We start from the raw sequence: 17,075 nt of genomic DNA on the forward strand, positions 1-17,075 counted from the left end.
CTTGACCCCACCTCCACCCCAAACTCTACTTGTGCCTGTGCGTGTAGCTGAGGCAGATAGGTCAGCTTTGTGTAAACCTGGGCCTGAGGCCGGAGGGTCTCAGAGCCCACTGAAGAAGGTGACTTTTTGTGTGTTTGCATTTAGTGGTTTCTCAGTGGGAAGTCCAGCCTGAGCTGCTCGTCCCGTGGTGTGAGCGCCATGTTTTGCTGCAGAAACAGCTCTGGTGCAGGCCTCAGCCTCAATCCCTTGCTCATTTTTAAGCTTCATTTATAACAATTCTAATCCCCCTGTCTTCCACTACCACCCAGAGCTGGGAATTATTAAACCTAAGACCTCATAAATAAATGCCCTACAGCACTGTACTATACAGCCAGCCCCTTTTGAAGTTCACCTCTCTAGGTGTGGTGAGCCTGTGTTGTTCGTGGCAGATGTACACTCTGAATGCAATCACAGCAAAGAGCCATCCTGCCCCCATCAAAGAATCCAAACCAGACAAAGCCAGACCCACCTGCCAACAGCCCTCAGTTCCCTGAGCATTAGCCAGACTGCACTACCCCAAATGCAAAAGCCTGACAGACCTCCTACCCCAATCCCAATGGTATGAACATTCAGGCACCATTCAAAGTCCAGAGACCATCCTCCTAAGAGGTTCACTAAACACAATGTGCTCCCTACAGGAAACCCCAACAACAAGGTGAGGGGTCTGCTAGTAAGTAAGCCACCAAGTTCACTTCATTCTCTGAAAAATATAATACAAAGTCGTGGGCTTCAACCTGCAGCTCACACTTCAATTACTTAAGAGAACCACCACACGCCTTTCCAGCAGGAGCTTTCTTGCCTGCTCTTTCCAGAAAGAGGCTCCGAGCCAGGCTGGTGAGTTAAGTGGCATGGTGGCTGGCAAGAGCACCATGCCAGGCTCGCGCCTTCATACCAGTGGTGTGGGCGGTGCCTGCTTGCCAACGCCAACCTGTGTGGGCTGCGTGAGGCTGATGACCGGGGGCTGGAGGGCGCTGGTCACCGAGGCAGCTGTTTTCCCAGCTGTGCGCTGCACCGAGCTGCTCAGCACCACAGCCGTGAGTGCAGTGGTGGCCTGCGAGGCAGGTGGCTGTTGCTGCTGGCTCTGCTGGATAAAGGCCGCGGAGTCTGGGGTCAGCTGTCTCAAGGCAGGTAAGCTCCTCTGGGGACAGACAGACATGTGGGATTAGGCACAGCTGGGACACAAGTGCTTTACTGTCCTAAAAGTTCAGAAGCATAAACCGTCAAGCACAAGTCTTACACTAATACTTCATAAGCATCTACAGCGTCAAGTACTAACGTCACCCAACTCCAACCACACTCACTAAACAGGTCTTTCTTAGCAAAAACTGGCAAAAATGCATTTCAGAAACAAAACGCATCTCTAAGAGGCGCCAATACTGTCAGGGTCCCCAAGCTTATTCTCTGAGCAAACCCTTCCCCGCAGGGAGCACTGGTCCTACGTGTGAGTATGCCAGAGCTGCCACTGGGGGCTCAGCTACAAGAGAGCCTGTTCTCAACAGAAAACCAGGCACGCTGTCCCTACCAGTCGACTCAGGCGGCTGTGACACCCCACGTGACTGGACCACACTGCTGCAGCACAACCTGTCAGTTACCTTCAGGAAAGGCACAAGGTAAGGTTGAGGTGAAGAGTTCAGTTCTCGATATAACCTGCTAGTGAAATCTTCTGCTTCAATTTTCCCATCCTGAAAAATAAACCACATTGGCACTGCTGTGACACATCTTCACACGACTTCATGGCACACGCTCAACCACAGCATCACACTGGACTGGCCCCTCTGACTGCAGACTGTGCCTGTACATGCTGCTCAATGTAACAGATGCAGATCCCCAGCACGTGTGTCTGGCGTCCCCATGGGCTCTGAGCATCAGCTGGTGAACAGGTCTCTAGATGACCAGTTACTGGTCCACATTTCCACCCTCCCATAGGTTTCTTGCTCAATGTGTTTTCACTCGGGACCCACCAGGCACCTACCCAGTGCCAGGCATTTTGCTAGGAAACAAACAAGCTGTGGTACAGAGTGCCAAGGGCAACACTTTGGCCCAACCCAGTCAAGGAGTAGGGCACCTGTCAGGAAAGACTAGCACCCATACTTGGGCCTATATAGTACCAAAGGTGAAACCTTAGAGTCCACAAGCAAGGCATACATGGTTGTGTTAGACATGTGAGGACTTGATATGAAGGCTGGAAAACCCTGTAAGATGGATGAGAACTAGAATAGTTTTCTGCATGGACTAGACACCTGAAGTGGAACAGAGGACTAGTCGTGCTGTCATGAAGAAGGGTACCACAGACTACTGTAACATCCGTCCAGGGCTTACAAAACCTGGGGAAGGCAGCAGCAGCAGGCAGAGCAATGGTAGACTGTTGAGAACAGGGTTATGGCAGCAATCTGTGTCCTGAGAGTAACAGAGGCATGTGAGTAACACAAAGCTGGACTTCAAGCTGGCAGGGGAGAAGGGATGCCATCAGTGCCGCCGGAGCACAGAGCATCAGCAGCTGGCCTTTGCCGTGAGGAGCAGCCACCCTCACCAGGCTCTGAGGAGGGCAGAAGTGGCCAAGATAAAATACGAAGGCTGGCGACATTTCTGATCCTGGGAATGGCACCCACTACAGGCAGATGAGCCCCAGTCTGACTGATGCAAAGGCCAGAAGGGGCAGCCTATGAAACCCAAGGTCACAAAGAGGTCATGTAAGAATAAGCTAGGAGGCCCCAGGGCCCTGGTGAAAGTGTAGCACCTTGTGGACAGCTGGACACAGGTAAGGAGTAAATAGGACCAGCAGGTGGGGAAGGCAGCACTGGACAAGGATGGGGCCTCCCAGGCATCAGAGCAGTGCGGGCCACCCTGCCTGGCCTGCAAACGCCTGGGAAAGGAAAAGGATTAGGAGTGCAGGGCTCAACCAGCGAACGCCAGCAGCAGAAAGCACAACACTCTCAAAGATGCCTGTTCCCTAATCAAAGAAACTGAAAAGAAAGAAAACAGAGCAAGGACATAGGTGCTTTACGTTAGGAGGGACAAAGTTCACTGCAGTTCAAGACAAGGAACCCAGTTCAAACCCTCACTCCAGCAAGTTGCTAAAATAAAACATCCATGGGACAGGGAGACAGGAGCACCAGCCAGTGGCAGAGTCTAGTCCTGTACATCAGCAGCACAGGCCCCTTTTACAGACCAGCACCAAATGCTCGAGGTGTAGCTGGGGCAGGTGCACCAGAGACCACCTGCCCACAAACTGGAGTTAAGGATCCTCCCTGTTTCCTTCAGTTTTAAAAGAGGAAGGAGAAGAGAAAGTGGGGTGCCACCTTAAGCAGCACTGGCTAGCACTGGCTGTCACTGGCCATCACTGGCCATCAGGTGTGTGTTCTGTGACTCTCAAGCAAGGCAACAGCTGCTAAGGGGGTCCTGGAAGCCATTCTTTCTTAGTGCTGGCAGATCAGGTGACTCATCTAATTACAGTAGGAAGGTTGGGGTACCAGCCCAGTCCCCAGAACACTCAAGCAAGCAAACCACCTGCCCTGACAGTGCTCACACCTCTGTTCTCCAGGACCTTCCACAAGCTCTCCTCTGCCCACCCAGGTCACCTTGGCAGCCTTAGCATGGGCTGCAGGTCACACACCATGCTCTGAGGCAGAGAGTTTCAACTGAGCTTCTTACCAGCAAGTTTTGTACTAATTCTTTCACATTAGCCGCTGTCTCTGTAGACTGTTTACCAGAGGAAGCCAGTTTTATTAATGTAGATAGAAAACTTTTACATTTCTTCACATTTTCCATAGTTTCCTGTATTAAAATAAAAAGGTATAAGTTATAGGAGATTTCATCACAGCATCTCACTGCAGTGAAATGTGTAGAGGTCTGAAAAACACGTAAACATAGTGTTTAAACTTCTTCGAAGAAACATGTTTCTTGCACAAGCCAGAAGTTTCTCAGAAGGGCAATCAGTCACGCTGAAGGCCACCAAGCCTGCATCTCTCAACCTAGCAACCTCCTTCTAGGGAAGGATGCATCTACCAAGACAAAGCCCTTATTTCAGGAGCAGAGGCTACTGCCAAAATGTGCACAACAGACTAAGTCCCAAGCAGCTCCTGAAAATAGTTAAAAAGTATTTGTCAAAGAACACATAAAAAAAGAAGTTGCAAAGTATGGGCCCGGCTTGTCCAAAGCTCCAGGTTCACAAAGGAAAAGCAGTAGCATGAAAGTGAAAGCAGACAGACACACTGGTGCTCAGCAGCTACATGTGCGTGGCTTCCACAGGTATCCGCAGGGTTCCAGATCCCAAGCAGGATACTCAGGGCCCCTCAGGTCACCCCATAAAGGGACTTGCATGGGTCCCCTGTATGCCGCCAGTGGTCCTGGTTGGCTTGTGGGCGCTGAGACATTCTCAAGCCCCTTTGTACAGCAGCTCCATTTCCCCACTAGTACCAATGGGCTGGTTTGTCCCTAAGGGTCCTGAAGGGAGTTCTTACCGTGGCAGCTGTGGAGGTGGTGCTGGCCCCGGGGACTGTTCGCTGAGGTGTCCCTGTCTGAACAGCTGTGGCAGTTCCGAGTGAGGCTGTCTGTGCAGAACCACCCAGAACCAGCTGAGGCTAGAAGAGTTCAAAACACAAGGTAAATGCATCTCTCAACAGCAGCAGAAGCCAGAAAAGTAAAACTGGGGAGGTAGGGCCCAAATAGCCGAGTGGCCACACTTCCTGCAGCCACGTGAGGTGGCCAAGGGCACCCATGGCAGACCCACACTGAAAACTAGAGTGATAATGACAGGAGATGTATTTGCATCTCTAATAAAACCTTACAAACTTGAACCCATCATTTCACTGAGAATCTGTGTCAGTCTGACAGCTGTTGCAGAGACAAGCACAGAGGATCGATAACCCGATGACCTCCTATCTCAGAAGCTACTCCTGATAGCACTGGCTAAAAGGCAGCTGTGACCAAGCATACAGCAACCCCTACAGGGCCCACAACTCCCTGCACTAATGTCCTCTGCTTTCCAAATTTGAGCCTTGTCAAGAAGCCACAGCAAGCTGAGGTACAGAGCTGGGTTGCTAACACTGCCACATCGAGTGTGGAAAGGTGCTGCTTGGCAAAACATAAGAACATTTGCAAAGCAAATGGGCACCTAGAGGGCTGGAGAGATGGCTCAGAGGTTAAGAGCAGTGGCTGCTCTTCCAGAGGTCCTGAGTTCAATTCCCAGCAACCACATGCTGGCTCACAACCATCAATAATGAGATCTAGTGCCCTCTTCTGGCCTGCAGGCTTACTGTATACATAATAAATAAATAAATCTTTACAAAAAAAAAGAAAAAGAAAGAAAGAAAGAAAGAAAGAAAGAAAGAAAGAAAGAAAGAAAGAAAGAAAGAAAGAAAGAAAGAAAGAAAGAAAGAAAGAAAGAAAAAGCAAATGGGCACCTAGACTTCAAATGACTGAGACACTCCAAACCACTGGCCCTCAGTTCCACCCCACTCCTAAGATTTCTGCTTTTCTTGAATAATCATGATGAAATATTTACTGGTTTTTAAATTAGTGCCTCTCCAATTTATAAATCTAGCTGCCTACATTTTCTCACTCTAGGCTTTTAAACACTGCCCCACCCCCCACCCCCATCTGAAGGCAGAGAACAGTGTGACATCCCACCGCCACCCCACCCCCTAAGGATAGCTCTGGAGCAGCATGAGGCAAGTCTTCAGCTCCCTTAGAGCAAAGCCCTTGGAGTACTCCAGCCATAGGTGCTTTTGAGGATGCTGCACCAGCAGTGACTCGCCTCCGGGTCTCTTCCCTGCCCCCCCAAGTTACCCTATAGCTGGAGATGGATTCAGGGGCGATAATTGTCTCCATGTCATATGCATGCATTGTCCTTGTGACTGGAAACCACCAATAAAACATCATGTGAAGATAATGTGCTGGAACAAACCAGAGGCTAATTCAACAAGCCAGGGGCAGCCAGAACACAGGGACCCTTCTCACCAACTTCCTTTCACTTTAAGATTTATTTCCCACCTGACTGCTATGGACCTAGGGATACATACAGACCTCACCCTGACTAGAGACCCTATCTACCTACTTCAATGCATTTGTTCTCACTAAACATGACACACAGCTTACCATGAGCTTCACTACCTTCTAGAGCCCCCTCCTCATCAGAAAAGTGGATACTTTAATCAGATGCAGACAGCACTAGGAGTTCCTCTCAGGAAACCCCAGGTCTCCTAGACTCCCGCTCCTGAAACACACAGATGTCTCTGCTGGCTTACCACAACCTGCGACAGAACTACTCTCCAAGCTGTTCTTACTCCCCACAGCCACCAAAGAAAACGGAGCTGAGCTCCAAGAGAAAAGAGTATAGAAAGGCCCATGTGTGGGGATGCCCTGCAGCCCATCACCCAGCTCAGACTCCCACTGTGATGGAAGTGCAGCTTATGCAGGAACACAGCAGTTTAAATCACCTAAGTGGGCACATCACCTAGGCACAGTGTGGCAAGCACTTGATAGAAAAGCCCAGAGCCCTATACAGTATGACTGACTGCTCACAAACTCAACATCAGGAGCCCTTGAGGCACTTTGCCCAAAGAGAGGGTTTCCCTAATCTAGTTGGCCTCCCCAGGCAAGGACATCTTCCAAGGCCAACTATCTCCCTGACCAGATGTGTCTTCTGACTAGGAATGTCTCCCATAGCTGGGTCCATCTCTCCAATTATGTTATGTCTTCTCTGATCAGGTGTGACCTCCCTGACCAGCCCCTTCCTTAACTCTTACCATCTGCTTTGCCCTATGCAACAGAGGAGCCCCTGGAATGTAAGCTCCTCCCCTTGGCTTCATATGCTAGAAGCTGTGCCTCAGGAGCATCAACCTGTATTGGTACAACCAGTATCTGCAGGACACTCTCCCCTACCACTACCTAGGACACTATTTTACAAACAACTCCTAGCACTCAGGAGACAGAGGCAGGAAGAACATTCCAAGTGTGCCAGTGTGGTCCACACAGCAAGTCCCAAACCAAACAGGGTTACCTCCTGAGACCTTAGCTCAAAAAACGAGAAGGAAGAGGAGGAGATAGAAGAAGAAGAGAGAGATGGAGAGAAAGAAGATGAAGGAAGAGAAAGATGATCATTGCTAGGGCTGTGCTGTCATCACAGCAAGGGCCACAGGGGGGCAGTGTGGTCTGGAAGCCATGTGAAGCTGGCATGGTCGGTCTCCTGCTAGGAAAGCAACCCGGGGAGGGAGAACACCCCCGCCCCCCAGCTCACCTACAAATATGCCCCAGGAAGGTGAGAGGACACCCTGCACACACAGCACCCGCACTGTCCATGAGCGTGGAATGGGGCCACACAGCACAGTCACAAACTCTCCTCACCACAGACTTTACTTCCTCAAAGATGCCGAGTCAAGTATTAATGAGGTGACACTCCTAATTACACTTTATAACGAGCTTTTTTGAATGCTGATAATGCTAATTTTTTTCTTTAAGGAAAAGGATGTAGGGTGCATTCAGATACAGAAAAATCATTTTCTTCATTGTGCACCTGCATCCTCAAATTCAACTTGGTACACAATATAAAAAGTCCTAACGCCCAATCTTTGCATGAAAGCAAAAGCATGCTTTGCCGGTGGGTAGCCCTACTGATGCACCAAGCTGCACCCTCTTACCTGTACCCCAGGAGACCGCTGAAGGGTTGTGGTGGGCTGTACCGTCGTCTGGGCCTGAGACACCTGCTTAATTATGGTAGTTGGGGTCACCTGCCGTGCAATAATAGGTGTTCCTGGAGCCTGAAAAATAAGTTAGGAGTCATCTAAAATGAGCTACAGTAGGTGGCACACACACACTCCTGAAGTCACACTAGTGCACTCAAGGAACCCACAGCTTACTACTTACCTATAAGGAAATCATCCTAAGCCCAAAACTTTCTAGCCAAAGAAAAAAATGTATGATCAGAAACTTCACAGAAAATCCTAAAAGCAGACTTTATTAGTGAAGTCTACAAACGCCATCTTCTAAAGCAGACCCCTGGAAAGCCAGGGGAGGCACTGGTCTTAGAATAACACTGGCCTGCACAGAAAGTGAGGACACGCCGAGTCCTCCAAGCCACAGGCTGTAAAAGGGGAAGGCAGGTGTCAACTAGGATGCAGACACCTCTTGAGTCCTGAGGTGGCTACAGAGTTGTGTGAGAGGAGATGCAAAGGTCTGACGGAGAAGTGCAGCGTACCACCACAGAGAACCTTCAACACAGTCCACACGCTTCCTACGCAGGAAACAACTGCACTGCAGACCTCAAAGAGGTGCTCTATGTTATTCTTCCTGTGGGGACCCTCTGCCTAGCTCCATCCACAGGACAGGGCACAACTCCAGAGGAGTTCAGAGTTATCAGGATTACTCCCATCATCTCTTTAGCTGCCAGGTATCTAGGGAAGGCATCGGAAAAAAGCAAGGCCACACAAAGCACACAACAGGGGTTGTTGTGCTGGGGAAGTGGGGGCACTGCACACTGGGGACAACACTGCTTGGCATCAAGCTCTGTGACTTCAAGGCTTGGGAGGTCTGCACTCTGCTCCACTACACACTCTTGGTACTTCAAGTATCCTGTCTTCAGGACAGTCTCAGGACCTGTGCACAACTACATCCACACCTTACAGAAAAAGACACTGGGACACACAGAAAGGTGAACCCACTGGTGACAAGAGAAAGTCCAGGGCTCAGACAAGGGAGCTGACCCCAAGTGTCTACTGTAACCCAACTCAGTCAGCAAGCTGAGCACTGGCCACAAGAGCTGGCTCCTCCAAGAGCAAATGGTCTCAGCTAGGAGAATGGGAGACCAGAGCCGTCCTATACCCTGCCTGATGGTTGGGTTTGAAAACACTTGCATGCCTCAGTGTCCACTCACACAGGACACCTTCACTCTTGCAACATCCCCAGTGTACAGGGTGGAGAATGGGTGAGAGCCAGGCTGAGCTGGGGCCACCTCACACTAACCTACTCACCATGCGTGCACTCACCTGCACGGTGGAGATCTGGACAGGTGGAGCACCTGTGGGGGTTGCAGGACGGGGTGCCATGGTGCTCTGAGGCTGGGCCTGGGCATGGGCCTGCATCTGGGCCAGGGCTTGCTGAGGGATCATTAACAACTGCCCATTCTCACTCCGCACGAGGACCATTCCTGGGGGACAAATGATACTTGGCATCAGGAAGCACTCCCTACTCCAGCACAAGAAAGACACTGGCCAGGGCACTAGTTACTACTGGAATATATGAGCAGCTGCTGAGCAGCTGGCTCCTCAGGGAAGACAGAACACAGGATGGTGGAGGACTGTCCAAACACACAAAGACCACAGTACATCTCCTTTCACAAGGAACCTAAGTGGTAAAGCCAAGCTCAGTAGCCACAGCTTCAGTCCAGATGTGTGCCCTGCAGCCTCTTCAGAGGTAGGTACCTAAGTACAGCCTTGCCACTGCTTCTGCCTTGTCTGCACTCACCAAGTGGCAGGTACCCCTCAGTGCAGGCTTCCAACACCCATGAGCCCATGTCCTGGGTAACTACTCTGCACCTTCTCCACATTTCTCTGTCCAACACACTAAAGTGTGCTCACAATGCTGGGGTCCTGCCTCTGAGTGCAGGGCACCATCACCTCTACAGTCCATAGGCCAAGTCTCTCCAGCCTGATGCCTCAGAATGTCCAAACCAAACCAAATCAAAATGTGTAGTCCTCTATTCTTCATAGGAATACTACTGTGATCAGACACAGGGGCTGTGCTTGCCCCAGGTGACCAGGACGCACAGAGGCACTGTCCAAAGCAACAGGTACAGAACAGTCTCTCATCCATCCAAATTCTTGAAATTCTGGGAAAGCAAATTCTACCAGTGAAGTTTGACTAATTTTGGCTTCAAACCAGCAACCAATTGTATCCTAAGTTCTAGAAGCAACAGCAGCACTCTTGCCTTAAATTTAATACCCACAATGGAGTTACAGCCACCCTCAACCCAACACAACAGGACACAGTTGCAAAGTAACACACCACTGAGGAAAGGGATAAAGGGGAGGGGTACTGAGACTCAAACCTCCTATAAGCTATACACCCAGCAAAGCCTGGGCTTTCCCTCGGTGAGGAATAAGTCAGAGCAATCACACAGGAAGAGTCTTTGATGCTGTCAAACTCTGAGTATATCAGAAACAGCAGCAAGGTCTCTTTGAACTCAGGAAAAATTGTTTGTTTGTTGTTGCTTGAGAAAGGGTTTCTCTGTGTAGCTCTGGCTGTTCTGGAACTTGCTTTATAGACCAGGCTAGCCTCAAACTCAGAGAGGTCTGTCTGTCTCTGCCTCGGGAGTGCTGGGATTAAAGGCGTGTTCCACTACCACCTGGCGAACTCAGTAAATTCTTAATCCTGAAAGCCCTGTTGTTGGTTAAAGAAATGAATGTCCCTCCAGAACTACCTCCCACAACCACATCAGCACACTGGTGGCCAGTGTTTCTCTGTGGACCTAACAAGGTACAAGCCACATGTCTTGGAGGTTCTGTCTGACTACCCTTGTGGCCACTGTCACACATACCCAGTCACTGCAGAGTATGGTCCAGCCCAGCTGGTGGAGCACAGGCCCCTTGCAGGATTCCTCAAGAGGCACTTCTTCCCTCCTGATGCAGAAGAGACTGAAGGAACTCTGCTCCCTTGGCTGACAGGGGATCTTCTGGTAGAGAGGCTCTCAATGCCAGCCTACCCTCATGCTTTGAAGCCCCTTTGGCTGCCGGGTGTGAAGACCCAATATAGGCACTGTGGAGCCCAGTAGGCAAGGCCCCAGTCAGCCCACAGTGGTCACAGGCTCTGCCTCGGCTCCATCCCTGACCTCTGACTAAACTCTCCATTAAAGCTAACATTACCCAGTTCCTCCAGCTCTTCTAAGTGAAGAGGTTTTCAGTGTCACCATGCAAATAACAGGTGACAGTCAAGGATCCTGGACACCTGGAACAGACCTAAACAGACAAATGTAGAAGTCCCACCTCTCTCTAGAAAACATCTGCTTAACAGTAGTAAGAATTCATCAGAATGCCCTTCAATGTTACCAGAACATCCAATACCCACCGGATGGCCAGAAGACACTGCAGAAAGGAAAAGTAGAGACTTGGTGGAAAGGATGTGATAAAATTGAGGGGATCATTTCAGAAGCTCCAAGTGATGAAAGAAAAGGAGAGCAACCACTTAAGAGAGCATGTCATGGATGGGGTCCCCAGCACTGGCAGCAGATCCCTGCCTCGTTAATAAGGAAGTGAGATGGTGTCCTCCAGACTACACAGGACTCCAACACCACTGATCACTTCAGGGAAGGAAGCCCAGAACTCAGGTGAAGCTGGCACAACTAGGGCGCTACAGCAGACAACAGACCCGATGGGCCTGCGACCTGCCACCGGGAAGGCAATACCCAGCCACATCATCATCGCAACAGGAAGGGAAGCATTTCAGATGCTCAGTCTCAAACATGTATGCTCTCAAGAAATGCAATGACACCAGGACATGAACATGGGTTTGTACCCAAGAGAGATCTACAAAATGCCTCAGAAATCTCCAGAGACCACACAGCACTTCATTGGCGCATTAACACAACAGCCCAGAGTGCAGAGACAGGCCCATACAGAATGACAGAAACCTGAATGAGCAAGAACAATGGGACAGGTACAGGCAAAAAAAAAAAAAAAAAAAAAAAAAAAAAAACAACTTGGATCTACTATCTACACACAAGACCAGCACTCCAGGAGAGAAAAGGACAACACCACTATTCTAGAAATCAGTCCAGAAGCATGGTCCATAAAGGAACACATGGGCAACTCACAAACCCAAACTTCCAGGTGCTCTCTTCTCCAGAAGCTTAGAGGAAATGCTGGTCACCAATCCAGGGAACACAGAGTGCTGGAGTACAAAACACACACACAGACTTACTGCCACATCTTAGCAAGAAAATTACAAGTAGGCAACAGATCCAAGCAGACAGTTCCCAGAGATGAAAGACATAACCCACAGCAATAAATTAGCTCAGTGTCACAGGCCAACATGGGAAGTGCAAATTAAACCCACAGTGTGGCGCTGTCCACACCCACTACTACAGCTGAAGTGAAACCAAACGTAAGCAGAGAACTCCAGCAGCATGAGGTGGACCCCCTAAACACCATGCTACAATCTTAGGAAATGACACACCATGATGGGGTGCAGCCCTCTACTCCAGTCTACCTCAGAGACACTTTGGACCTGAGCTAATTGAAGCAGTCTTATTTCTGACAACCCAAAACTGAGATCAACAAAACACATCAATAGAGAGACAACATCTAAGATATCTACACAATGGGAAAGTATTCAGAGATAAAGAAATGAGCTATGGATACAATACAGGTGATCCTCAAATGACACATTCAATCAACGTGGCCAGGAAAAAGTCCATACTATATACTTCTATGTTCCAGGACCCAACTCCATGTGACAGAAAGCTGACAAACATGTAAAGGCTTGAGAATAGGGGAACAGCAGACATGTTCAGGTGATAGAAGGCTCACTATCCTGACTGGTGATGACTTCAGGCATGTGTGTGTCAGTCTAGCAAACCGCACTGAAACCATGATATTGTTGTATGTCAACAGCACCTCCATAAAGATCTATGCACACACAAGCAAGCACACATTCGTGGGGCATGCGCACACACCAAGAACCAGCAAAGGTCTAAAGATAAGGCGCAGTTTTGATTAGCATGTCCAGTCACTGCTGTGGAACAATCTTTTTTGTACACTATGAATATGTATTACTCTCAATGACTAATAAAGAGCTCACTGGCCTATAGCTGGGCAGGAAGAGGTTAAGCGGGAAAAACCAGGCTAAGAGGATTCTGGGGTGAAGAAGTGCAGAGTCTGGAGTCACCAGTAGATGCAGGGAGAAGCAAGGTGAGCATGCCTTACTATGAAAAGGTATAAGCCACGTAGCAGAGCGTAGATAAGAAATATAGGTTAATTTAAATGTAAGAGTTAGCTAGTAACAAGCCTCAGCTACTGGTCGAGCAATTACAATTGTTATTAAGATTCTGAGTGGTTATTTGGGAAGCAGCTGCCAGGACAGGAAAGTGTCCACCAACAAATGGCGCCCAATGTGGAGCATACATCCACATAAGACCTAAAAAAGCTTATAGAGGTTCTAAACACACAAAAACGGAGCCAAACTCAGCTTCTTAGTCTCATGTCTCTCATCCCGGCCACAGTACAGACATCTCCTGGCAGCTGCCAGCAGGTCATGATCTATGGTGCCCAATGTGGAGCATACATCCACATAAGACCTAAAAAAGTTTATAAAAGGTGCTAAAGACACAAAAATGGAGCCAAATACAGCTTCTTAGTCTCATGTCTCTCATGCTGGCCACAGTACAGACATCTCCTGGCAGCTGCCAGCAGGTCATGCTCTAAGCCGCATGGCAGGTTCCCACGGTCTCTCACACGGGTGTTGTACAGAGAGGCGTCTCTCAGCCCCTGCTATTGGACCTAAGCTGCCAGTGCAAGCTCCACCAGTACGCTGCATGGCGGGTTCTCCGTTGCTCACGCAGACAGAAAAGGATTACAGATACACAGTGAAGACAGATTCAAATGAAAAAACCTCTAAACAGGTCAGAGTGTGTTTTAAAATGTACAAAGGCTTAGGAGAGAGAAGAGAAAGAGTATATACAGACTTAGATTTAAAAATATAGTTTTAAAATAATAAAGTTCTTAAAAAGGGGAGTAAAGTGTAGTGAGTAGATGTTCCAGCTTTGACCTGGAAGTACTACCCCCAGTGAGGCTTCCGGTAACTGTCACACCTACCTGTGACCTGCCCCTGAGGCAGGGCCCAGAGGGGAGCCCTTAAGACCTGAGATCCAGATGTGCAGACACTCTTGGTTCTTGGTGACGCTGGACACTAGATGGTAGACCACTGAGCAGAGTTTTCCAGAGAACCCCGCTGGACTGTACCTCACCTCTCCCAGATCCTGTAACCAACCCCTTTACTAGCTGTAAGTTACCCCAAAATAAACCTCCATTTTAACTACATGGAGTTGCCTTAATAAATCCTCCAAGAGGAAAGTAATATTAAAAAAAAAAAAAGGCACATAAAGATGGAAAATACATAGAGTCTGGATACTGTATGTTATTGTGTTGTCTTTGAAATTTTTAACTGCTGAGGAAGGAGCAATGGCTGCTAAGAGACACTGGATTAAAGCTGCTAGATTAAACGAACCTATATATTTTTAAATATCTTGATTTCAAAATGTATGTTGCTTTGGAGAAGAGGTTATGCTTTTATTTCCACAGGAAATGAGAGGCTGGGGATTCATCCCAGGTTAAAGAAGATCAAATCTGATTGAGAAAGATCCCTGAAACCTGGCTACACACATAAAGAAATAAACCTTAAAAAAAAAAAAAAAAACTACAAGACACATGGTGTATATTTTATCTCCTCAAACATAGAGCAAAAAAAAAATCATCTTTGGCTGACTTATGTACAATGCACAGTCTATACTTGCATTAACACAGATATGTATGTTACCTTTAAAAGTTTATGTATTTTCAGAGCAAGCGGACCAGACACCAATAAAAACGAATGGTACAAGTGATCCAGCATCCAAAACAGCTTCAAGGCTACTGCCTGAGATGGCCCAGCCGCACAGACTACTCCAGCTGGAACTTCATTATTATCCCAGTTTTCTCAAGGTTCCCCCAAAGATAACAGTGCCCACAAACAACAGAAGTAGTCTAGAGAACCACATCCAAATTCCCAAAATATTGGTTATGGATGTTTGTTATCATTTAACAGGGGCGGTTACAAGTTGTTATTGGTCATAGTCTTAAAAAAAAAAAAAAGCTGAACAAATGAGGTAAATTCAAAGATCTCTTTTTAAAGAAAAAAAAGGGATATGATATAGAAATGATATCCTATGATATAGGATAAAAGGGTGGATTATTAAATCTACTTTAATCCAAAAAAAAACAACTATTAATCTCAAAATCTTTTACATTGGTATGGATTTTGATTTATTGATACAAATTTAAAGTTAATTTTGTTATACTATATGTATGTTTCTACTCTTGTTTAGGATATTATGTTTATGCAGCTCATTTAAAATGCATTATATATATAATATGAAATACAGATTAATAGTCATCTATAATAGTCAAAATTAGCCATGTTAGGTATGTTTTCAAGATCATAAACAAATATATTTAGATAGATAGATGGTCTTTAAACACTTCAAAGACTTAAAGGATATGGCATTTAAAATGTTTTAATAACAAAAATCTTTTCATGACAGTGAGACATGTCTGCTCCTGGAAGCACCAATTTACTTCAAAGGAAGATAATGGGCATTGAAGAAACTCCATATCAAGTTTGCTTTCCTTATGGCAAAAGCTAGCCATTTGGGCAAAAAAAAAAAAAAAAAAAAAAAAAAAAAAAAAAAAAAACTATTTCTGGCAGCATACTGTCCAAACTGGACCAGCAAGATGCAAAAGAAAGTGTCTACCAAACTTTGCCAAGACAAGGTAGGACAGTCCTTCAAATTTCGCTGCTTCTCAAAAACGTCTGTCAGATAAACTAGGTCTGTAGGCCAAAGTTGGATGCCCCAGAGTTACAGAAGAACCTAGAGTGACTGTCCTGGCAGCCAGATGTCCTTGTCGTTAGATAACATTTCACCCTTCCGGGGTCTCTGACAGAATTGAAGACTAGAGAGTCATTGTTACAGTTTTCCTTAGTTAAAACATAAGGTAAATTAGGTATAAAACTTTAGACTCACAAAGATAAAATAAATAGTAAAATATTTTCTCTAATTCTGCCAAATACAAATTGTAACTGCAATTCTTACTTGATAACTTTTTGTTGTATATAGCTTTATTATGTTAAAGTTAAAACCTTCCTTTTTAATTAGACAAAAAGGGAGAAATGCTATGAAACAAACTTTTTATATACTATGAATATGTATTACTCTCAATGACTAATAAAGAGCTCACTGGCCTATAGCTGGGCAGGAGGAGGTTAGGTGGGAAAACCAGACTAAGAGGATTCCGGGGTGAAGAAAGGCAGTCTGGAGTCACCAGCAGACGCAGGGAGAAGCAAGGTGAGCATGCCTTACTGAGTAAAGGAACAAGCCATGTGGCAGAGCATAGATAAGAAATATGGGTTAATATAAATGTAAGAGCTAACTAGTAACAAGCCTGAGCTACTGGCCGAGCATTCACAATTGTTATTAAGACTCTGAGTGGTTATTTGGGAAGCAGCTTCCAGGACAAGAAAACTTCCACTTGCAAGTCACCATAACACACACAAAAAACAAGCCATGAATGTTACCTCATGCTGCCTTCACACACAGTAACTGGAAGCTAAGCCTGCTGGTGGCAGTATAAGGGACTACACTTTCCAGGCTCCTTTAAATAGCACCTCTTGCAGTACAGCTCAGACAGTAAGCAGTCCTGGGAGGATGCGTAGAACCTCAGCATCAGATTGCAAGTCAAAATGCAAAATAGCACTAGAGTCCTCTGATGGACAGAGACCCCAGAAATGTCACAGGAGGAAGTGTGGTCAAGCCTAAGAGTAAGCCATATCGGATGCAACCTTAGAGGGCCCTGCTTGAACTCCCAGCAAGCACAGAGCTCACAAGAAATCGCTGTGTCCTGCATATGCCTCTTCCCTTCAGAGAGCTGGTAACAAGAGCCCAGGAAGGGGGCTACAGTCACCACTGCAGCATCTGCTGACCCCAGCAGCCCACACGGCTTCTGTGTCTTTCTAGCCTGCACTCTCCCCAGGCATTGGTTCTGGGACCCCCTGAGAACTGGCAAGCAGTTATAGGCAGTCTGCTCACTCAGAATTCCTATCAAGCCCCATTCCATTGATGTGCCAGGACCACCATAAAGCGAGTGACTGAACAGCAGCCAGTGGGGTTTTACTGATGCTTTTTTATTCATCAGTTTGTGTACAGGACAGCACAGAAAAAACAACACAGCAAGGAAAACAATGCACATAAACACAAGCTACAATGCACATAAACACAAGCTAGAGCTCTCAGGGAA

The 17,075-nt window shown here is 47.2% G+C and overlaps 1 protein-coding gene across 1 annotated transcript in view; it reads right to left on the minus strand.

Moving 5' to 3' along the window:
• Nucleotides 1–17,075, minus strand: part of Taf4 (TATA-box binding protein associated factor 4) — a 73,679-nt gene that overhangs the window by 21,672 nt on the left and 34,932 nt on the right. The window contains 6 exon segments of the mRNA XM_028885362.2: nucleotides 932–1,177; nucleotides 1,632–1,721; nucleotides 3,691–3,813; nucleotides 4,500–4,619; nucleotides 7,677–7,796; nucleotides 9,021–9,181. Of these exon segments, the coding sequence (XP_028741195.1) occupies nucleotides 932–1,177; nucleotides 1,632–1,721; nucleotides 3,691–3,813; nucleotides 4,500–4,619; nucleotides 7,677–7,796; nucleotides 9,021–9,181 (860 nt within the window).

The sequence above is a fragment of the Peromyscus leucopus genome, chromosome 4 (genome assembly GCF_004664715.2).
Source record: "Peromyscus leucopus breed LL Stock chromosome 4, UCI_PerLeu_2.1, whole genome shotgun sequence".
Taxonomy (NCBI): domain Eukaryota; kingdom Metazoa; phylum Chordata; class Mammalia; order Rodentia; family Cricetidae; genus Peromyscus; species Peromyscus leucopus.